The 23,901-nt window shown below is 39.9% G+C and overlaps 1 protein-coding gene across 1 annotated transcript in view; it reads right to left on the bottom strand.

Moving 5' to 3' along the window:
• MAN1A2 (mannosidase alpha class 1A member 2) overlaps positions 1-23,901 on the bottom strand; it is a 65,118-nt gene that overhangs the window by 37,718 nt on the left and 3,499 nt on the right. Inside the window, exons 2-3 of the mRNA XM_070935331.1 lie at positions 6,691-6,946; positions 5,456-5,552 (exon numbers count right to left, since the gene is read on the bottom strand). Of these exons, the coding sequence (XP_070791432.1) occupies positions 5,456-5,552; positions 6,691-6,946 (353 nt within the window). The remainder of the gene's footprint in view (positions 1-5,455; positions 5,553-6,690; positions 6,947-23,901) is intronic.

Consider the following 23,901-nt stretch of genomic DNA (forward strand, 5'->3'; position numbering starts at 1 on the left):
GGCTGAAAATGGGGCATTTGGAGGCCGAAAATGGAGTGTGTGGAGGTGGTGAAAGGCAGCAGCGGTGATGGGTGGCAACGGCTGCGACAGGCGGTGGTGATCCCTGCAGCCTGGAACAAATGATAGGCGGTATTCCGGGAGGCCGATCAAGCCACCAATCGGCTGCTTGTGCTAAATTAGGCTGTGCTGAAGCTGACCAGGCTGTTTGCTGCAAGGAGGTGGGGGCTGGTGGATGGGGGCTGACGGGTGGGCGGGGCTTCAGCAACATTCGCTGTATAAGATGTACAGACATTTCCACCCACTTTTTGGGATGGGGGAAATCACCGAAAAATACGGTACCTATAAAACTTTATACAGTGCCAATATGTTACAAAATCTCATACTATTGGCATATGCTTATAAATGGAAAACTTGTATTCTCCTTTCTCTTAGCAACTTTGGTGACACTTCATAATGATTCAGACTTCAACCCAAATAGTTGTTTAATCCTATAATCCCTTTGGCATAGCCTAGCTTTTCAGTGCCACAAGTTAAAATTCCTGCCTTTACATCAGCCATCTGAGAAAATATTTTTTTTATATTTTTAAATTATTAATCAGTTTGACAGCTTGTTCCATTGTTTATTCAAATATTTATAAATGATCTCTTCACTCAAAACAGCTGAAAGAAACAAACAAATTCATAAAAGAGCCTTGGTAGTACAGTGGTTTAAGGCACCCTGTTATTAAGCTGGTTATTAAGACCAGCTGCCTGCAATTACTGCAGGTTCGAATCTCGCCAAGGCTCAAGGTTGACTCAGCCTTCCATCCTTTCTAAGGTAGGTAAATTGAGGACCCAGTTGTGGGGGCAATAAGCTGACTTTGTATAAATATACAAAAGGATGAAGGCTATTGCTGAGCACATTGTAAGCCGCCCTGAGTCTCCGGAGAAGGGCGGCATATAAATCAAATTAAAAAAAAAAAAACAATTTAAAATTAACCAGAACAAATAAACTTTAAAGCAACAAGGGCAAAGCCATTCAAAATTCAGCATATGTAAAAACAGATTTTATTGCCAATCTAAAAAATAGCAAAGATGAGTTAAATCTTAGTTTTTTAGAAAGGGGATTCCAACGCCAAGATGCAAGCATAGATAAAATTTTGCTATGTATCTCCATCAATTTAACCTTTTAGCATTCAAGCCTTCTAAAGCAGATTTAAAGTGATAGCAATTTTCACATGACCTTTAACCAGTTAGCTTATTTAAACACATATGAACTGGGCCTAAAAACAAACTCAAAGCCATTTTTTTTATTCAAGAGTTTATAAAATATTTTTATAAAATATAGAATTTTATAAAAGCTATAAAATTCACAAAATCTGCCTGCATCGAAACCTAATCCAACTAACACATTTAGGTACTACCGTGTTTCCCTGAAAAGAAGACTGGGTCTTATTTATTTTTTTTAACCAAAAGACTGTCTTATTTTCGGGGGATGTCTGATTTTGAGGCCAGCTGCCCACTCCCTCCTACCATCTGCTTGCCCATGGCCGCAATGGCTTACAGGGCTTCCCAGGGCAGACACACCTGGACAGAGAAATGACAGAGACGGAAGCTTCATCTACGTGCAAATGGATCACTTTGAAACGGAGTGATTAGCTCCATTTCAAAACGACCCATTTGGAAGTAGATGAAGCTTCCAATTTCCCTCTGAGCGAAAAGTGTGCAGCGGAGCCAGAGGCACGGGGTGGGGAGGAGGTGATCCCAATGCACTGCCCACTCTGTCCCTCAGCTTGCCTGTAGCCATGCCAAAAAAAACACTCACACATTGGAATCGCTGGCTTCCCCCATGCCTCTGCCTCCGCCTGCTGCCGGGGCCTCTGCACAAGCTCCCATGAGCCAGGCAGCCGTGCAGCATGTCCAGATCGCCTTTCTCTGCCCTCCGCCCTGCCTCTGCCTCCCTGCTCGGACTTATCTGCGCTGCACCAAGGGATCAGCGGGCTACAGCTGCTGCCAGACACCATCAGCCCCCACACTCTCACCACCTCCTGTGCTGGGCATGCCCATCCATTATTTTTTTAGGCTTATTTTTGGGGTACGGCTTATTTTAGGCCCGTCCCCAAAAATCAGGCTAAGGCGTATTTTTTGGGTGGGTCTTATTTTCATGGAAACACAGTAGCAACACTTTCCGAATATTCTCCAAGAGTGGTTCCACATTAAATTGTAATTATCTAGATTGATGGTTGAGCATAAGTAATTATATGCAGAGTCTAATCAAAGTTCATCTTTTCATCTCAGCCACCAAACTGCTAAAAAACCCACAGCTCTTCGAAGATTTTTTTTTCCTTCACTTGAGTGGAAACCTAATCCACTCAAGTGAAGAAAGTGGAATCCTGAAAATTAAGATAGGGCTGACTATGGAGAGTTGTCTGATGATTCTACCAGCTATGCAAAGATAAATACCGTATTTTTCGGAGTATAAGACATACCTTTTTCCCCCAAAAAGGGGGTGAAAATTTAGGTGCATCTTATATACCAAATGTAGCCCTGCCCACCCACTGGCCTCCACCCTTTGGCCTGTGCCTCGCAGCAGTTACCTCCTTGCAAGCAAACAGCAAGAAAAAACAGCTCCTTTCAGCTTCAGCATAGGTTAATTAGCACAAGTTGATTAGATCGGCCTCCTGACTCTCAGCTGATTTGCTCTCAGCTGTTTTGCGCAGGGCTCTGCTGCTTGCTGCAAAGAGTGCTGGAGCAGATTTTTTTTCCCTAGCTATGCTGAAAAATGAAACTGAAAGTAAAGCAGGCTCTTTGCTGCAACGTGGCAAAATGAGGCAGAGAGACATTTCTTTTTCTTTTTCCTCACTAAAATGAAGGGTAATATTGGTTTTTTTTAAAAAAAATAGATGAGGAATAAATATGGCAAAAAGGAAATATAGAATTGTAAATTTAATTGAAATGACTAAACAGTTTAAATTTGTGAACCAGCCAAATACTCTGTTCAAAGAAAATACATTGCATGTTTGTGTGTTTGTCTAAAAAATTAAAAAAAACTTTTTAAAAAAAAACAACAACCAAAAACGGTAGGTGCGTCTTATACTCTGGTGCGTCTTATACTCCAAAAATACGGTAGTTCACAGAAATTAAGTTACAAAGTGTACCATTCCCTGATAAATATCACTAAGTCAACTTGCTGGGGATAACTTTCCTGCTCTTTCTATTACTCTGGTAAGCAAGATAGTTCTGGGAACTCTCCTTTTTTCAGGCATTTTGTGATAAATTGTAGAAAAAAAGTTTTGTTATTGTTTTTAAAATGATTCCACCTCTCCCAATCTTCCAGGCTTTTCTAGAAGGACATGAAAGATCACATAAAGCAAATCACCAATATAATGAGTAAATTAAGACACAAAGCAAACTATCTTTTTGCAGACATATTTCCAACTATTAGCAGTCAGGTTGCTACTTTTGTTCTATCATTTAAACTTACCGGTAGAAAGAAATATTTAAGTTCTCAGTTGTAGTTCTGCTTTTATCTTGGGTCAACCTTCTTATTTCTAAAATTTCTTTTAATAAGTTTAATAAGTTATAGAGATGTCATTAAAAAAACAATTAGAATTATTACCTAACATGTTCTTAGGGCTTCTGGTTAATTTTATATTCAATATCTCTTCCTGGATAAAGATTCTAAAATAACACTGTAACTAAATTTGCATTATTGCACACACAACTCATGAGGAATTAGTTAAGCTGTAGACAGTTTAAAAGTAAATAAAATTTACTTCATCACTGTAATTCATCTAGTGTTAACGTCCTCATCCTCATGCTACCATTTGTTTTAGTCTGTGATCATAAATAGAGTTTGATTAATTAAAGTCATATTCACACATTTAGATAAATCAGGGATCACCAACCTTTCGAACCTCAGGGACCACTAAATTCATAATTTTAAATCCCGCGGACCACTAATATGATCTGCCTAATGACTGGCTGGGTGGGCGTGGCTAGGTGGTCATGTGAGTGGGTGGGCATGGTCAACTCCTCGCCTCCCTGCCTGGGCTCCTTAGGGCCCCAACAAGCAGTTGTTGGAGCTAAGCAGCCACCATGAGAAAGAGTTGGCAAAACAGCTCAGTTCAAATTGGATCTGACGGAGAAAAAGGCTCAGTAGAAGCGCCTCACTGAGGACTTCAAGCATAGGCTTTCCAAGCAGAGGGAAGACATGTGGGAGTGCAAGGCCAGGTACCAGCGCCTGGAGGCTCAGCGGGCTGAGGTGGTCAGCCAGTTCCAGGCCATGATGCAGTCCCACTGGAACAAGGCCCTCTGGCTTTTCGCCACCAGCGGCACTTCCCTCCAGCCTTAGCCCAAAACCCCGCACCAGAAGGCCGAAACAGACCCCAAGTCAGAATTTCTGCCCCCCCGACCCACACAAAAAGACCTCGAAGGGGGAGACTCCCTGCAGCAACACAAATGTTCATTGCATGTATCCATCCCAAGGGCTGTAGTTTGAGGACCCCTGATTTAGTGCAATATCAAAAATGGAAAATAATTTTTCTGCAGACCGCGAAAATTTTCTTACGGACCACCAGTTGGTGACACTGATATAAATGGTTATAGAAAATCAGCAACTAATTTTCTGCTGTGTTAAGATAAATTTTATAATAAAAGGACATTTTAGTATCTTTTACAGGTAGTCCTCAACTTATGACCACAATTTCCCCAAATTTCTGTTGCTAAGACATTTGTTAAGTGAATTTTGCCCCATTTTATGACCTATCTTGTCACAGTTGTGAAGTGAATCACTGCAGTTGTTACATTTGTGACTCGATTGTTAAGCAAATCTGGCTTTGCTTTGTCAGAAGCTTACAAAAGGTGATCACATGGCCCCAGGACACTGCAACCATCATAAATATGAGTCAGTTGCCAAGCATCTGAATTTTGATCACATGACCATGGAGACGCTGCAATAGTTGTAAGTATGAAAAACTGTCATAAGTCGCTTCTTTCAGTGCCATTGTAACTTTGAACATCACTAAATGAACTGATCTTAGTTAAGAACTATCTGTATTAAGCCAATTAATCCAATATTCTTGTGTATTAACTAATACTTAATCATATTATCTTGCATAAAGTCTTAATTTTTATTTATTTGAATCATGCCTTTATTATCTTTACCCCTCCTATTTTCCCCACAACAACCTTGTGAGGTGAATTGGACTGAGATAGAGTGGTCCAAAATCACCCAGCTGTCTTTCATGGCTAATGTGGAACTTGAATTCACGGTCTCCTGTTTTCTAACCCGGTGCCTTATGCATTAGACCAAACTTCTTCTTAATATTATTTCTATTCCATTTTGTGCCTTTCTATAGATTCTACAGTTGTACCTTAATTTCTGCTGGTCAATCACATAGTAAAATAGATCATTAATAATACAATAATATAAAGAAGAGAAGGTAATGTAGAATTTTCAATATAAATAACCTACCAAATATGTTTGTGGAATGTCCTTTCCTAGCAATAGGTTTCAGTTCATTATGTCCCCATCCATACTGCCGATAATTATCCCAGGCATGTTTCATCATCTACAGAAAAGAAAGAAAATACAAATGTTAGCATGTAGCATGTTGCTATGACCTGTCGATGTTATAACAAAAAATATTTTTACACATCCATCTTAAATGGACAGATCTTCTATTAAGCCTTGAAATCCACTGATTCTCTTCACTTTATATTATCTCATTGTTGCCTATGTTTATATCTGTTTTAAACTGTTTCTTATCTTTGCATGGTACCTAGAGTTGCTTTGGTGATTGCAGTAGCTAATAAATTAATTCAATAAAATAAACCCAAAATAGAGCTTAAAAGTCTGAAAATGGTATTTCCAGGTCACCGCCATGTGGCCTAGGGACATGTGGCCTGCCCTTCTTTTGCAACATTAGCTCCGGACTGGAGATCTTCACAGAGTATGGAATGGGTAATGGGTGTGGGGACAGGGCCAATTGCTATGAGATCCAGGGGGTGGGGAGCGGTATGGAGGGAGAGAGGCAGTGTGAGAAAGAGGCGGAGGGGGGGTGTACTGCAACATCCCTACAGTCAGTCGTTAAGGGCAAATAACTATAGGGGCGCTACAGCGACCATAACTTTGAAACGGGCTAGTATGTGGGGGGGGGGGCATCTGTCATAATTTCAAACTGCCATTAAGTGATCAGGGGTATCTTGAGGACTATCTATATTCACTCTCTTTTCCCTGCATTTCTTCAGAATATTCTTCAGGAGCCCCGGATTACAATTCACATCACCTCAAAGTGCACGACTGGCCAGTATTCTTTGTGACAATTATAAGAAAGATTTGGTAGCTATCTTATTAAAATTTACCTTAGGTACAGGCATGATTACATTTAGCTTACATAAGATAATCTATACAAACTACTGCCAAACAATGCTACCAATAAACTGCAGAGAATCTGTTCAGGCGTCAAGACTAACTTGAACCCCCCACACACACACAAAAGCCCTACACAAACATTATATTTATTTAAAATCATTCACATCCTGAGTTGCATGCTCACCGCTGAGTCATGTACTAAGTAGGAAGCTATATCAATTAATTAAATAATTAAATTGCAAAACTGGTAGCATTTAGATAGCAAAAATTCCAAAAGCCATGCTTCTCATATCAATAAATATAAGGAGGCAACAACCATTGACATAACTCATTACCTCTTTAATTTTATCTCTTTTTTCTCGTATATCTGGATCCACTGGATCTCCACTGTTTATTCCTACAAGATTTGGCACAGGGACTGGTGGCAGAGGATTGCTGCTTTTGCTTTTCAAACTTTTTACAATGTTGTTTTTCTCTGTCTGAATTTCTGCTTGGATCTCATCTCTTGATTTCTTCAGTTTCTCTTTCGCTTCCTCTAGTGCTTTTTCATGATCTGCACGAATTTTATTTCTCAAACGTTCTTCTTCTTCCCTAAATATAAAAACAATAAGAAGACTAATTTTTAAAGGAAATTCAAATTTTGTTTTTGAAAAATGTTGTAAACAAAATACATTATTGAATTCTGGATTTAGTCTGTTATTATCCAAGAATCTATTAAGTATCCTAATCATGAAGATAACTTGCTACGTAACTATTAATCTACTGGTATCGGAGGATTTAAAGAAATTACATCAACGAAATTATAAGAAAAATTTTCCAGTAAATTTTTTTTGAATATTTAAAAACTTTTTTACATAATCAAGAATTTCATTTCATTTTAATAATTAGCAATAAATTGTACAAACTACCCTATATGCTGGCATGCATCATGTTAGATAAAAACACTCGAAGGTACGTCTAGTCTTATGTTTGGTGCCTCTGATTTGATGTACACATAAAAGCAAAGTAAAAAATATGAGTTTGATGTAGGATCTGGTTTCCATGTTAGCATCATCGTTCTGTTGTTTTTGCTCTTTGTCAGAAATCAGTTTAAAAAAAGGTCTGGATAGTGGATGTGGCAATCCCTGGAGACAGCAGAATAGAAGAGAAACAACTGGAGAAGATAACAAAAGACAAAGACCTACAAACAGAAATAGAATGGCTGTGGCGAAGGCAAGCAAGGGTAGTACCAATAGTAATAGGCGTTTTGGGTACAATCCCAAAACAACTGGAACACCATTGCCATTGACAAATTCATAGTCAATTGCAAAAGACAGCTTTAATGGGAACAGCTTCCATCCTGTGATGATATCTGTAACACCATCAAACATCCAGATCTGCCTATCCCAGGTCCTTGGTAAGGACTCAATAGGTAGACAAAAATGCCAAACCCAGTCTCAACATCTTGCTGACTGTGTTATGATCAGTAGTAATAGTAGTAGTAGTAGTGATAAAAGGGGAAGTAAAAAAGATAATGATACAATAATAAATACTACATCTGACTACATGGGTTAATATACATAGACAATAGGCAGCAATGAGAGAAGTAGATGTTCAACAGAGTGATGGGATGAGAAAAATTGTCCCTCTGTTTAATTGTTTCGACATAAAATGCTCTATAGCAGGGGTGTCAAACTCAAGGCCCGGGGGCCGGATCCGGCCCAGGGGGGCTTAGATCTGGCTCATGGGGCCATCCTGGAAACAGCGAAGGACCGGCTCGCAGTGCCTCTGCCAGCAAAACTGAGCTCAGGAGAGCTGCATGCAGCCCTCCCGAGCTCCGTTTTCACTGGCAGAGGGTTGCATGAGGTTGTCCCAGCCCAAAATGGAGCTCAAGGAGCCTGTTTTCATGGCAGAGCACTCGAGCCCCCACAGGCACCCCCAACATGAGTGACGTTGAGCACCCCAACCCCCCAAGGTCAAACACAAACGCAAACCTGATGCAGCCCTCAGTAAAATTGAGTTTGACACCCCTGCTCTATAGCACTGTTTTGAGGAAAGGAGTTGAAACAGTTTATGTCCAGGATGTGAGAGATCTACGGATATCTTCTCAACCCTCCTTCTTACCTGCACAATATATAGGTCTTTCATGGAAGGCAGATGGTTTCAGTTGTTTTTTCTGCAGCTTTAACTATCCATTGGAGTCTGTACCTGTCCGGTACCAGACAGTTATGAAAGTACAAATAACAGATTCAATAATTCCTCTGTAAGACTGTATCAACATTGATGACATCTGGATCCACTTCCATGGATCCAGATGTCATCAATGAATCTCAAATAAAGAAAGGTCTTCAAGTAAAAAAATTGAGAAAATGTTCAAAATCACCAATGAAAATTTTGGCATATTATGAAGTTATGCATAAGCCATTCCCATGACTGCAACACAGATCTGCAAGTATATGCAAACCAACGGTGAATTAGTTATATAGTAACTAATGTAAGTTACAAAGTCATATAGGCTGGTGGGAAAGTATCCTGTGTTGGTATCAGTGATTATGGTCACGATGGCTGGAAGTCCATGTTATGGGGGGACACTGGTACATTTTTTCCATATATTATCAAATTTCACGGTCCTGTATTTAGACCCTATGCCACCAGCAGTCCCAGATGCATACAAGACACCATAGACTTCTTAAGAATTCTGAACTCTACTGACAATCTCCCTAACACCTTCATTTCAGTCACCATGGATGCAGAGACACTATATACTAACAACTCCTACTTTAAACAAAATAGATCCTGAGCTTCTTCATGATGTCTTTAATACAATTTTTTATTTTTTTATATTTGAAAATATAAATATTTTATTGTTTTATTTTGATTGTGAACTCTTGCATATTATGTTGATGTAAAGTACATGTGTTGAGTGTGTAAGGAGATATCAGTACTCTAATTGTGTCATATACAGAGACCAGTTCGTTCTCACAGGGAGGGACTACTCAGGGTACCGTCAGTCAAATTATGTCGACTGGTGACTCCCAGGGGGAGGGCCTTCTCTGTGGGGGCTCCAACCCTTTGGAATGAACTGCCCCCGGAGATACGGAATATCCCTGATCTCCGTGCTTTCCGCCGTGCCCTCAAGACCCTGATGTTCCAACAGGCGGGGCTAAACATATGAACATGTGAATGATTTTTTAAATGTGATCTAATTCTGGGTTTTATTTAATTGACCAAACTAAGTAATAATTTTAATTAGCAATTTTATGATGTTTGTGTGTCTATATGTACTTGTTTAAAAAATAAATCAGTTATCACCCAAATTACAATATTTTCAGAACTCTTGGGTAGTTCCACTAAGAAGTCCATTGAAATCTCTTTCCATGAGGCTTTGGACTCAGCCACTGGTTGGAAGAGCCCTGGTGTGTTCCCTTGTGTCCTTTTGGCAGAGGCACTGGTAGGGCAAGTAGCTACAGACCATTAGCCATTGTCTTTCAGGGACATACAATTTGGCTCCCAACTAATCTAAACCATCTTTATGGGCTTGGAATCATTTGTCCTCCTCCAGTGCTGCTTTCAGGGTGCCCTATCAGTCCTCAGCTACCTGGGATTTTAGTTTAGCTTGCACTCTGGTGGTTACTGAAACCACCAGTTGCCGGGATAACTAATCTAACTACCTCTGGCTTTGAACTGTTATATTGTGGTAGTCTGGGTCCTATAATTCCCCTTTGGGAGATATCACAGGGTGAAATTGAACCGGTTAAACTATTAAGCCCAACGGACTTGTTTGGGTGACAATCTCTGGGGGAGGTGTCTTTAGGGCTTCAATGATCTTATGGTCAGCCAATACTTCAAAAGGGGTTTCCCCCCCACCCTTCCAAGAAATGCTTCCAGTTAAGAGTGCCCAATGCACCGCATATGTTTCCTTTTCCCAAGCCGCCCACCTACATTTGATTTTGATAAGCTTTTTGGAAGTATAGGCACATGGCTGAAGGACCCCCTGCTTGTTTTGCTGCAAGACCACTGGCCCCACCATGACATCACTACCACCTGTTTGAATCACAAAGGAGGCATTGTGGTCTGGGTGTTTCAGTACTGGTTCTACTGCAAACAGGTGCTTCAGTTTCTCAAATGCTGCTTGGCATTCCATTGTTCATTTCAGCAGCTGGCTAGGTTTGGGCTTCCCCTCCTCTTTCATCTTTAGTAGGTTGGTAATGGGGAGGGCTATCTGGGCAAACAATGGGATGAATTGGCAGTAAAAATTGGTGAGCCCCAGGAAGCTTGCAGTTGGGAAGGATTCCACTCCAGCACTGCCCACTCTTTCTCAGGGTCCATTTCTATTCCTTTATGGGAGATGCGGTAGCATAAATAGTCAATTTTACTTTGGTGGAATTTGCATTTGAACAGTTTGGCATACAATTTAGCTGCTCTAAGCCATTTTGAGCACAGCCCTGACCAATTTTATGCTCTGCCATAATCTCACTATAGATTAAAATGTCATTCAAATAGACCACAACCCCTTTGTTTAGGTTCTCATGTAGGACTTCGTTTATCAGCTGCATAAATACAGCGGGGGCATCCTGTACTCCGAAGGGGAGGACTTGGAATTGGAAACCCTAAGGGGCAAAAACATATCTTGGTTTTAATTTACACGAAAGCTGGGACATGATCAGTGAAGTAAATACAAGGATAGAGAAAGCTCGAACAGCATTCTTCAAAATGAAAAAGGTCTTCTGCAGTCATGACATAAGCCTAAGACTGAAAATCAGGCTTGTCAGATGTTACATCTTTTCTATCCTGCTCTATGGAGTAGAGAGTTGGTCTCTGACAGAAAACCACTTGAAGAAACTAGAAGCATTTGAAATGGGAATTTACAGATGACTGTTACATATATGGTGGGTAAACAAAATCACAAATGAGGAGGTGATAAGCTGCCTGCGAAAGCAAAGGGAAATAATCAAAGCCATTAAAAAGTGAAAGTTAGAATATTTTGGACATGTGATACGACACCCAGAAAAATATGGCATCCTTCACTTAATCCTCAGGGAAAGATGGAAGGCAAACGAGAGGCAGAAGAAGAACATCATGGCTTCAAAACCTTACGGACTGGTTTGGACAAAACTCAGCAGCACTTTTTCATACGGCTGTTGACAAAAATAGGATTGCCAACATGATCGCCAATGTCCGATGACGGATATGGCACAAGAAGAAGAAGGGGCAATTAAACACAGTTTTCCATTGATCGCCTTCCTTGTTCCTAACCTTGTGTCCTGCAAGTCTAGTTTGGTAAAAACCCTCCTCCTGGTCAAGTGAGTTAGCATACCCTTCAACAAAGGCAACGGTGATGTTTCCAATGCAAACAGCTTTTAGCCCAAGATAGTCCATAAATAGACGAAGTGACCCGTTCTTTTTTTCCCTGAACAGCACTTGTCTAGCAGGTTTATGAAGCCGCGCTTCAGGTTTTTTTACCTATTAACAATCACAGTTCCCTTAATTCTCTAGGGGTCATTGAGTATAGGTTTGGGCAACTTAGTCCTCAGCAGGATCTCTATGGAGAAGTCAGTTGGCCAGTGGGTTGGAGCATCTGAGTCCTTTTTTAAGGATCCGAGGATCGCCTTTGGGCGCTCCTTTGTTGCAGCTCCCACCTCCCTTCTCAGTTTCGCCCATGGTAGCTTAGGAGTAGGGACCAAAGGTTCTTTTCCAGTTCCCTTTTGGGACCATCTCACAGAATCTTTAATATCCTCCTCCTCCAGTTCATGTAGAGTTTCCATTTCAGTAGTCATGCCAAACCTAGCACAAGGGATCTCTCCATGCTGGGTGCTACAATAAAGCTCCAAGTCTCTGTGTGTGCCTCAATCTTCATCTCTATTGGCTTGATGAATGTTGCTCGCTTTTGAGCCATCCAGCTAGCAACTTTAAGTTGCTTGAATTTTTTAACTAGGGCAAGGTTGACTAGGCATCTGGTGCAATCTGAGTCCAGGGGGGCCTACTAGGTTCCTCTTGCACCCTGAGGATGGAACCACCAGTTCTATGGAGATGGTCACTGGGATGACTGGGCAACTTACCAAGGGATCATTGTCAGAGTGAGTGTTGCTCTCCATCAATGTCATCAGTGTCATCTTGGTCTCTTCATCAGACCATCAGTTGGAACAGTCAGAGTTCTCTCAGCATCCTTGGGAGATGGAGTGAACTCAGCAACTTCCACTCCCTCCAGGGCTGTCTCTTGGGTTCTCTGAAGAGGCTTCACTTGCTCCTTAATGGGTCTTGAAGGTATCTTCTGGGCTGGGCATGTAGCTCGCATTCAGCAGATCAATGCCCCTCCTTCCGGCACTTGAAATAGCCGGTGGAGCATCGTCATTGGCTCAGTTCACGGGCTGGCAGTTTCTTTTCCAGGAAGGATCTTTGCCACCCATGGCTGGGATGATGTCAGGAAAGGGCCAAGTCAATTTCCACCTCCTCCATTAGGATGTACCAGCCATGGAGGAAGGTGCCCCTGGAAATGCAGGTGTGGTAGATGTTATTGTTCAGCCCATCCTGGAAACATCCAATTAGGATGTCTTGCAGTTAGTTGGTTAGCTGGGAGGCTAGGTCTCAAAATTCTTGGATGTATTCGGCTATGCTCCACCAGCCCTGGCTTATGGTCTTGATCCGGTTTCTAGCCTTGTGGTCAGCTAGGTTGTCTTCAAAATACTTCAAGTGCTGCCATGAAGCAACTGAAGTTTTGCAGCTCCGAGGCATAATTATGGAGTGACCATCCACTCCACAGTGGTCCCCTCCAACGCCATAGCAACACAACACACCTTGGCCCCCCTCAGTCACTATCTCCAGACCATACTCTTGCATGTAGGTCCAGACTTGCACTAGGAAGAACTCCAGTTGCTTGGGGTCTCCGTTGAACTTCACATTGAAGGTTGGTGTCTTGTGTACCCTCTGCCTTGCCAGCACAACTCCAGCTGGTGGTAGAGGCTGGACTGCTGGACCTGCGGGTGCCTGCAGAGTAGAGGTGGCTGCCGGTGCTGCACCATTCCCCGCTGGGGCTGTGCCATTTGGACAGCTGGTTGTGTTCCTCGAGTCAGGGCTTTGCATGCTTTAACATTGCTGAAAGCTCCCCTCAGGAACCCTATGACCAGCATGCAGCCCTCTTGGTCCAGTTCCTCCATGGCCATTTTTTCCTCAAGCTCCAATCACGGCTCACTCTGGCAACTGCCGCGGCTCCTGCAGGTGAAAATCAACCCCTATTCTTTCAATTCTTCTTTTTTCTTGCCCTAAGAGACTACCAGGGCCTCACCTGGTTATTACAGGCTTCCACCTCTTCCAGCCATTCGTAGGGATCCCTTGCAGGGGGTTTAGATTAAGCTTCCCCCCAGGCTTCTCCCTCCTCCTGGTTGCTCCCTTGAGCTGATATTGTATGCATGGTCCCCATAGTAGAGGTGTTTCTCCAGAATGACCATGACTGCAGCTCTAGCCTAATGTCAGATTTGCCTCAGTCCAGTCCTTTAGGAAAGAAGACCCTCGACTCCATTTGGGTGAAGTGATAGGTTATTTTACAAAGGGATGCTGTTGTCGTTCCACATCCCATTTTCTCATCCCATCCCCATCCCTATTGCCCATTTGTTCTCCCCTTGCCCCCTTCGCCCTAGCCTTTGAAGGGAGGATGCCAGCAAGGCACCAAACTGAATATTTAGTGACTTCTCCTTCAAAGTGGCTGGGAAATATAGTGACTGTATATTTGAGAAACAACTTTGTCTTTTTGGTGAAGGCAACATTTTTAATATTAGAACTTATGTTTAAAATTTAACGTTACTAAGAAATATAGTTTTAAACAAAGTTAAAATGGCTTATTAATCACAAAGCAGCTTTTTTATAAAGATGATTTTTAAAAATATTTGATCAGCTTTAGTTTTTCATCTTGAAGTAATATTAAACTTATTTTTTGCAACATTTTCACTAAAAAAAGCAATCGCTTTTGTCAACATTTTTCTGAATTCAATACCATATATACATATCCAGTGTTGCAGCTATATTTTAGTGTCCCTATTTAACTTATATGCAGAGCACATCATGAGAAAGGCAGGGATAGATGAATGAAAAGTTGGAATTAAGATTGCCAGGAAAAATATCAACAACCTCAGATATGCAAATAATACCACTCTAATGACAGAAGTGAAGAGGAACTAAAGAGCCTCTTGATGCGGGTGAAGAAGGAAGTGCAAAAGTTGGCTTAAAACTCAACATTAAGAAAACTAAGATCATGGCCTCCAGCCCTCTCAATTCCTGGCAAAAAGATGGAGAAGAAACGGAGGTAGTGACAGATTTTATTTTCCTGGGCTCCAAGATCACCGCAGATGGGGTCTGCAGCCAAGAAATTAAAAGATGCTTGCTCCTGGGGAGAAAAACTATGGCAAATCTAGACAGCATACTAAAAAGCAGAGACATAACCCTGCCAACAAAAGTGCATAGAGTCAAGGCCATGGTTTTCCTAGTTGCAATGTATGGCTGTGAAAGTTGGACCATAAGAAAGGCTGAATGCCAAAGAATTGAGGCCTTTGAACTATTGTGCTGGAGGAGACTCCTGTGAGTCCCTTGGACTGCAAGGTGATCAAACCGGTCAGTCCCAGAGGAGATCAACCCTGTCTGCTCTTTAGAAAGCCAGATCCTGAAGATGAAATTCAAATACTTTGGCCACCTAATGAGAAGGAAGGTCCCACTGGAGAAGAGCCTAATGCTAGGAAAGATTGAGGGCAAAAGAAGAAGGGGACGACATAGAATGAGGTGGCTGGATGGAGTCACTGAAGTAGTAGGCTTGAACTTAAATGGACTCCAGAGGAAGGTAGAGGACAGGAAGGCCTCGAGGAACATTGTCCTTGGGGTCTCGATGGGTCGGACATGACTTCACAACTAACAACATTAAGATGAAAAAAATTTCACTGCAAAATCCCAATCTTTATTTATGTATTCAGTGTACCATTGCAATCTACACTGACCTCTGACAGTTAACTTCAATAAAAGCAGTATATAAATCCCATACAATAATATGATAATGCCAAACAGGGCCAATTCTTTGCCCTACAAATGCTCTTCGGGGATGCTCACTTTTCACCTTACTTTTACTAATTTGATTTCAGTGAAATGATTTTTAAATAAAATAGAAACTAGCTGAAAACCAGTTCCTATAAACCCTGTTTTTTAACTGTCTCAGAAGTGCAAGACCAGCAACATGGAGAGCATGTACAAGATAGGTTAATTCTATATAAAGACAGCAAAATACCTATGAGCCAAGCTTATATGTTAAACCCAGCACTTTGAGCTACTCTTGAAAAGTACTCATAACCAACAAAGCATGTGCAACATAGGGGTCTATTTCTACATCAACTTTCACTTACAAATTGCAATATTTTGTACCAATTATAATTGCTGAGTGGTCTTCGAAGGAAACCTGATGAAACATGCAGTGTACTATTGCAGAATTACTGTATTTTTCGGAATATAAGACACCAGAGTACAGTATAAGACGCACCTTAGTTTTTTGGGAGGAAAATAAGAAAAAAGCTGATTGGCAGGTAGATCAGCATCTCCTGGAATACCCCCAATCAGCTGTTCCCAGAGATGAATTTTATCAACAGGTTCCTTGGTTGTGAGTTCTGTGCCTTGCTTTTTTTTTTTTCCTGCCTCTGAAACTTCTGAAACTCTGTTTCAGAAAAAAACTTATTTTCCTGCCTCTGAAAGCCTCCAAAACAGAGCTTTAGAAAAAAAGCCTCTGAAGCTCTGTTTGAGGGCTTTTTTTCTGAAGCTCTGTTTGGGGGCTTCTTTTCTGAAGCTTGTTTGGGGGCTTCTTTTTTGAAGCTTCACTTCTCATGCTTTTTTCAGCCTCTGAAACCTCCGTTTGAGAAGCTGGGCGGGGCTACATTTGGAGTATAAGACACACCCAGATTTTCACCCTCTTTTTGGGGGGAAAAAGGTGCGTCTTATACTCCGAAAAATACAGTAGGTAATAAGGGTAAACCATTTTTGCCAAAGCTTTCTGTTCCAAATAGAGCTGCAACTTGCCACAGCCTCTACCTGACAACCAGCAGTAGTTATTTGTCCAGGAGAAACTCCAAGTTAATGGAACTGTTCCTTCAGGGAACATATAATTCCATTCAGAGTTACAACCAGAGCCACAGGGAATCTTTCTGGAAACGGCTCCATCTTGCTATTTTGTCCCATCCAGGCAGCAACATCTTCCAAACATGAAATCAAGACCTGTGTAGCATCTCAGTTTGAGGCTTAGGCCAAAAAAGCTGTTTATTCAAATAATTTTAACAGCATGACCACCATCCAATTCACATGGAATAAAAGAGGAAGTGAAGCACATTCAGACTTGCAAGATTCTGTTACTATAGCTAGTCTAATAAAAGTAGCTTGGGATCAATACAGTATCTACTTCTTAGTCTTTTATGGCTGACACCAGATGATTCCAGACCCTTATATTAGACTGAGAAATCAAAACTATCTTGGAAAAGGTAATAACCAACCGTATTTATACTGTTGCCAAGAAAATTGCATTTATGTATTCTTGTAGTCATTAGTTCAGCTCAACTTGAATAAGCTTTTACCTTTTATATTTTTAGTGAAAAATTTCCATTTCTAAAAAGACAGTTTCATAAAGATAAGCTATCTCTAATGAAAAGGTTAAATCAAAAGGAAATGCATTGCTCCTACATTTTTATTTTTTGAAATATTTGCAAATATTCTATAAAATAATTTCTAAATATACCTTTGAACCTACTTAAATATAGATTTAAATCAAATTACATCTACTCTAATTTTGTTTACCATCAAATATGATAAACAAGCTTTTGGTACAAGAAAGTCTTTTGAAACAATACTGTGAGTGATACCTTTGAGAGTTCTTATGTTCAAATACATGTTCAAAGTATTCAAGAAAATTAATTTTATAATAGCCCTCAAACACCCGAGAGAGAAAGAGAGAATGAGAATTACAAGAGCTGGAAGGGACCTTGGAGATTTATTCAGTTGCTCTGGCCTGCGAAGAGCTTACAAAGGGATCTCACTATTAGAGGGTCTGGAGAAGGGTAACACATTTTTTTCCAAGGCAATGGACATACTATGGAACTGTGAAGACAGTCATCAACAAATGGAGAAAATATGGCACAACAGTGGCATTATCAAGAACTGGAGGTCCCTCCAAAATTAATGAAAAAAACAAGAAGAAAACTGGTCCAAAAGGCTGCCAAGAGGTCTACAGAAAATTCAAAGTAGTGTAGGAAGTTTTGATAAGTACTGATTGTATACTACATTGAAAATGATCTCCTGTATTCTTCATATGTCTGGGCTGTGGGATAGGTAGGCAAGACAGAAGTCTTTTCTTACAAAAGATAACCTCCAAGCCCGGCTGTAGTCTGCAAAAACCTACATCAAGTCTGACAAAAGTATGTGGTCAAACATGTTATGATCTGATGAGATTAAAGTTTAGTTTTTTAGCCATAATTCCAAAAAGTATGTTTGTCACAGAACAACACGGCGCATCACCCAAAGTACACCATAGCCAAGTTAAGCATGGTGGTGGCAGCATTATATTTTGGGGCTTCTTTTCTTCAACTGGAACTTTGGCTTTAGACAAAGTGGAGGGAATTAAGAAGAGTTTCAATATTAGTCAATTTTGGCACAAAACCTTCAGGTACATATATGTACCGTATTTTTTGCAGTATAAGATGCACCAGACCATAAGATGCACATTAGCTTTAGAGGAGGAAAGAAGAAGAAAAAATCTGCCTCTGCCTCTGCCTCTGCCTCCCAGCATCCATCCAGTATTCCTCTGACTAGCATCCTTGCAGCGAACAGCAAACAGCCTGGTCAGCTTCCGCACATTATCACAGCCCCAGCACATGGCTCATCAAGGTTCTGTTCCATTGCGCCCACCACCGGTCAACTGAGCTGAGCTGCCACCGCCACCATGAAACACTGGAGTCTTCGCTGTCAAGCAGCTGATTGGCAGTTGTTTCGGCCTCCCGGAAAACCGCCTATCAGCTACTCTGATAGGGTATCACCACCGCCTCTTGCTGCCGTTCAGCAGCTATTGGCAGCGGAGATCCCCGCCACCTAGACCAGCTGATTGGCAGTATTCTGGGAGGCTGATCCAACAGCCGATCAACTGCTCGCCAGTGAAGGCTCCAACATTCTCCGGTGGCGGTGAGCAGCAGCAGCGGTGACAGGCAGTGGTGGCAAATGCCGCTGCCGCACCAACCCCCCTCCCGCTCCGCCGCAATATTCTCTCTATAAGACATGCAGACATTTCCATCCACTTTTTTTGGGGGGGGGGGCAATGCTTCTTATAGTGCGAAAAATATGGTATATGATGGTACAGTGGTGAGAGCATTGCCCTTTGACATAGGAGACTGGGTTTTGAATCCCAGTTGGTACCTACTTTACCTGTAGATAAAGGTCTTTTGAGCAAAGATCACCTAATGCTTCATCTGCCTAACTCAAATATGAGAGTAACATGAACTAAAAGAGCCATGCTGGTTCAGATATCACTTGGATTAAAACAAGATCTGTGCCAGAAGTTGGAGAAGCAGGACACTCTAACAATAAGTGGCTACTGGAACAAACCAAATAAGATAGGACAAGAAAACCTGGAATTGATAGAATGCTACTACAACAGCAGAGCTATAGATAAACAGAAGACCTGCATCCATAGTGAAGAGAAAGCTGCTATTACACTTGAGATAGATCAACTACACATTACATCTTAGACTCAAGAAGAACCGGAAGAAAAATTGGATGTTCAGCCAACATCTGAAGCTGGAATATCACTGCCACACCCTCCATTACAGAATACAATAACTGCTATGAGACATAAAATCATAAATAAACTAGCTACACTCTTGAGACCAATTACCAACATTTAGTGGAGAAACACTATCAGACAGTAAACTAGAAGATACTAATAGAGCCCACACAACAATCCCTACTACAACTCAAACCAATGAACTAGTGGTATACATTACAGCCACTATAATACTGGAGATGTTTTGCTACATGATCAAGAGGAACAGCAGTGCATACCTCAAATGGAAAATGAGTTGGAGGCTAAGATCAAAGTTATTCAGAGAGAAGTTACTCAACTGGTGGAATTTCTCAGAACAGGAACCAGTCATCATCATAGTAGCAGACATCTAACAGTGGATCAAGAATGTAAAGAGCTGGATAGTACCTAGCCTGGACATGATCCATACGTACTGGCTAAGAAACTCATAATAGTATACAAAAGCCTAGCAGCACAGATAAACCAGCAGCTAGCAGCATGCTCCCACCCAGACTGGCTAACACAAGAAAGGACAGTGCTGATCATGAAAGACAAGGAGACAGTATCTTCCAACTACCAGCTTTCAACTACCTTTCCTTCCAAAAACATGAAAAGTCCATCAGGAATCATAGCCACCAAGCTAAAGGAGCACATAGGCCAGTACATGAGTACAGCTCAGAAAGATATTGGAAACAACAGCAGAAGCTCAAAACACCAGTTACTCATAGACAGAGCAGTTGCCCAAAACTAAGTTTAGACAGACTAATGTGAGCCTAGCCTGGACTGACTACAGGAAAGCCTACAATTCATGGATCTGTGAAAGTCTAACACTATACAAAGAACTTCATCAAGAACTCGTTGGGACTGTGGAAGTCAACACTGGAAATCAACTCAAGACAATTCACACAAGTGACCATCAAGTGTGGCATATACCAAGGTGATGTATTGTCCTTTCTACTATTCTGCATAGGTATGACCCACTCAATCAGATAATCATGAGGACTGGATACAGAGACAAGTTCAAGCATGGAACTATCATCAACCACCTCCTCTACATGGATGCATATAAGATGTATGCTAAGGGTGAATGAATCATTGACACACTCAGCCATTTGACACACATCTGCAATAAGGACACTGAGATGTCATTCAGACTAGAGAACAGCAACCAAAAGTGCCATTGCCAAGTGATACAGTCTTGGAATGTCTCAGTTTACAACTTCATTGCTCAGCAACAGAAATTCCAGTCCCAATTCCAATCATAAGTCAAAGGCTACCTGTATTATTTTTAATGCGAAAAGCCATCTTAAGACTAGCTTAATAGCAAATAATTATTTTCAATAAATAGGCAGTTAACACTGAACTAGATTAAGCTATACACTTTGCAACTTTTATTGTTGTTACCAACCTGACAGTAGTTTAGATTCCATTTATTTCTCCTTTCTGAAAATGAAAACAACACTATAGCCACTGCACTCTTTGTTTAAATAAACACCACTGCAAAAATCTTTTCTGTAAGGATGAAAAAAGCAAGACACCTGTGTTCTTAGCAGTTAGCGCACCATCAAAAGCAATTTTAGTACAAACTAGATAACTAAGGAAAACCAAGCCAGTCTATCTACAAATACTGTAAGCTGAGGAAGGATGTGTTTTCTTTTACTTCTAGAATCTATAAAGTATCTCCGATGCTATCAATTACTATAAAGTATAGTAGGGCTGTGTTCATTTAAAATATGGTTTAGATGTGCTTCAAATTTTAAGAGAGCACAAGCGGATCCTCTCTGCTATTCAATAAAGTATCATTCCACTTTTAGTACATGTGCTGCCCTAAATGTAAACTCTGTAGTAACAAAATTCTCAGGGCATTTGGATTAATTACTTATTTTCCCACAGAAATACATCCTTCTCTCAATTTACCTTATAATTTGTAAAATTTGGCAAAGATTAATCAGCTGACGCCACAGTCGTACTACCTTATTGCTCTACCATTTATCCCATGTGCTTTGCTGTTTTTATGTTAGTTTGTCAATGACTATAATATCTATCTACATTAAAACACTGTAACCCCACTTTTTTCAGGCTTCCAAATAAACTTGAAAGAGTATAATACATTAAGTAATTCAGTCATTATAGATAATGCTATTCTTAAAACAGCATTGCCTTTTTTTCAGATTCTAACAGAATCCTGAAAAAATTAATCTGCTTTAATGAATAGCAGAATGGTGCCTGCATTTGCATGGGATCAGAAGTATTGTCCAATAGTTTTCAAAGGGCACACAGTTTTAGTACAGCATATACTACTCTTTACATTATTTCATGTAAATTTTCTTGTAAAACAATACAAACCTCTAGAACTTAGGTACATCAATTTAATATTATGAATAGGAAGGAATGTTACTTTTCTGCAAGCCAAATATTGCTTTTATCCTCAGAGGGCAATCAAGTTAAGCTTGGAAGTATACAATCTCCATTAACTAAAATGCAGGTTCATACTCATCTATCTTCAGTGGGTGGCACATGAGCTCATTATAATTTACTCATTCATCAAAAAGTACTGTAATTATAAACGTTCTAAAGGAATCAACTTAGACATAATATATCTTGGTTTATTAAGCTGAAATATACATACATCTTGTGCCAGTACTCTGGATTCAAGAGAATATTTTGCAACTTTCTTAGGTTCAGCAATCAAAGATATTTTTAATTTATTAACCATAATTTCCTAATATATCTGAATATGGTTATCAGATTGAAGAAAAAAACAGAATGAGAAAACGTCACAGTTTCAGGTTTCAACAAATCAGACTGCAAAGGTAATTAAAGCAGCAGATTTATTCTGCTCTGGCAAGTAATCAAAACATATTGCCTAAGCCCAGAGAGGCTTTTAAATTTTAATATAATACTGCCTATCTTATCTATGCCATTAAGTGGAGCATCCTTAAAATTAAATGTGGAGAAAAGAGCTTGATATCGATTCAACTTAACTAGAGAAAAGTGTCTTTCATATACTCCAAATGACCAGCTTAAACATGAAGGCAAAAGGTGTAGTGAGAAATCTTATACTGTATATGCTAGATAAGTCATCTTTTCAACTGAGGTTCCTACTTCAGATAGCAGTTTTAATTTTTTTGTAAGATTATATTTGATTTTAATTAAAACTAAATATTGTGTTTGAGAAAATGACATCAGCAGTAAACCACAAAGAACAGCATATCCGTGACATCACATATTGCCATTACATATTTGCATTCCATATAATCCAAGTATATAAATTATGGTATTTGAGTTATGACATAACATCTTTGTAATATTTTATTTGTAATTCACTTTTCACTTTAGGAGCTCAAGGAGGTATATATAATACCGCCTCCTCTATAAGAAACAATTCTGTGAAATAAGTTGGGCTCCTGCTCCCCCCTTCCTATGTATACCTACAATTCACATGACCCAAGAGCCTTTTTAAAAATATTTGTTATAGGTTTGTACTCAGACTAAGCAGAAAATTATTTAATAAAATTACACTGGGATTTCTTAAATCACTTATAAGAAGTTATTATTCAATTTGATTTTATTTATTGCAGTCATAGATCAGCCAGAAGTTATCATTCTTAGGATCCTAACTTAATCCTAGCTACAATAGAAGAGAATATTTGTAGCCTAAGGATTATGTTTATCCTGGCTGCCTGTAAAAAAATACTTAAAATTTCAGTATAGTTTTCCAGATAGTATGAAAAAAATTTTCATAATCCAGATTGAAAAATGATTTTATGAAAGCTCACAAAATATTTAAAGTTTTTATTTATTTATTTTATTTATTTTGTCAAGCATTTATTTTATGACAGATACAAGTGTAAACATAATTATAAATACATGAAAAGGATACGAATAAAAGAAAACATTAGGACAGGGATGGTAGGCACGTTGGTGTGCTTATGCACGCCCTTTACAGACCTCTTAGGAATGGGGTGAGGTCTACAGTAGACAGTCTAAGGTTAAAGTTTTGGGGATATATTTAAATAGATGCCTATTTAAAATACATTTAATAAAATTTCTTAAGAGAAAAACTAAAATAATTAAATTATACATTTACATTTTATTACATAATTATACATATACATTTTATGGATATAGCAGAGAACAATGTGAAAATTAATATTCAGAATTCACCTCCAGTTTTATTTTTGCAAGCTTTATTTTGTTTAAATCATAAATTATACAGTTTTAGAGAAAATGTGGGCCCCCGCATAGCTCTCAATGATCAGGAAAAGAGTTGTGAAAGTAGGATGTCTGCAGTACAAAAAGAATGCCCATTGCTAACATAAGGCAATATCTGGCAACCGATTCCAATAAATATTATCCCCTTGGAAGGTAATCAGAAACATACACAAAGAAGAGTAAATAAGGAGCATGAGAACTGAATTGTGCATACACACGAAAGCAGATCTGACAACCTTGGCAAAGATCAAGGAGTCAGTCAGTAAACTAGTTCCTTGAAACCTCTCTAGATAAAGAAGGGATGGAAGATTGCCCACATGTGCTCCAGACAGCTGCTGCCTAAGAGGAGACTATAGGACGATGGTCCTATAGTTTCAGCACCAGGAGACAATAGATTTAGCCATCTTGCTTGCAACTGCCACAGAGACTTTTAAAAGTGTAAACCTCATTTTCTAGTCACTTTTACCATTACCATTAACTACTTGTAAGCCATTAGAAAACTTTGGAATGATTATTTTAAAACTGAAGCAAGTCTGTCTTCAGTGCTGAA

Source organism: Pituophis catenifer, unplaced genomic scaffold (genome assembly GCF_029215685.1).
Source record: "Pituophis catenifer annectens isolate HBS135680 unplaced genomic scaffold, rPitCat1.0.hap2 SCAF_2, whole genome shotgun sequence".
Taxonomy (NCBI): domain Eukaryota; kingdom Metazoa; phylum Chordata; class Lepidosauria; order Squamata; family Colubridae; genus Pituophis; species Pituophis catenifer.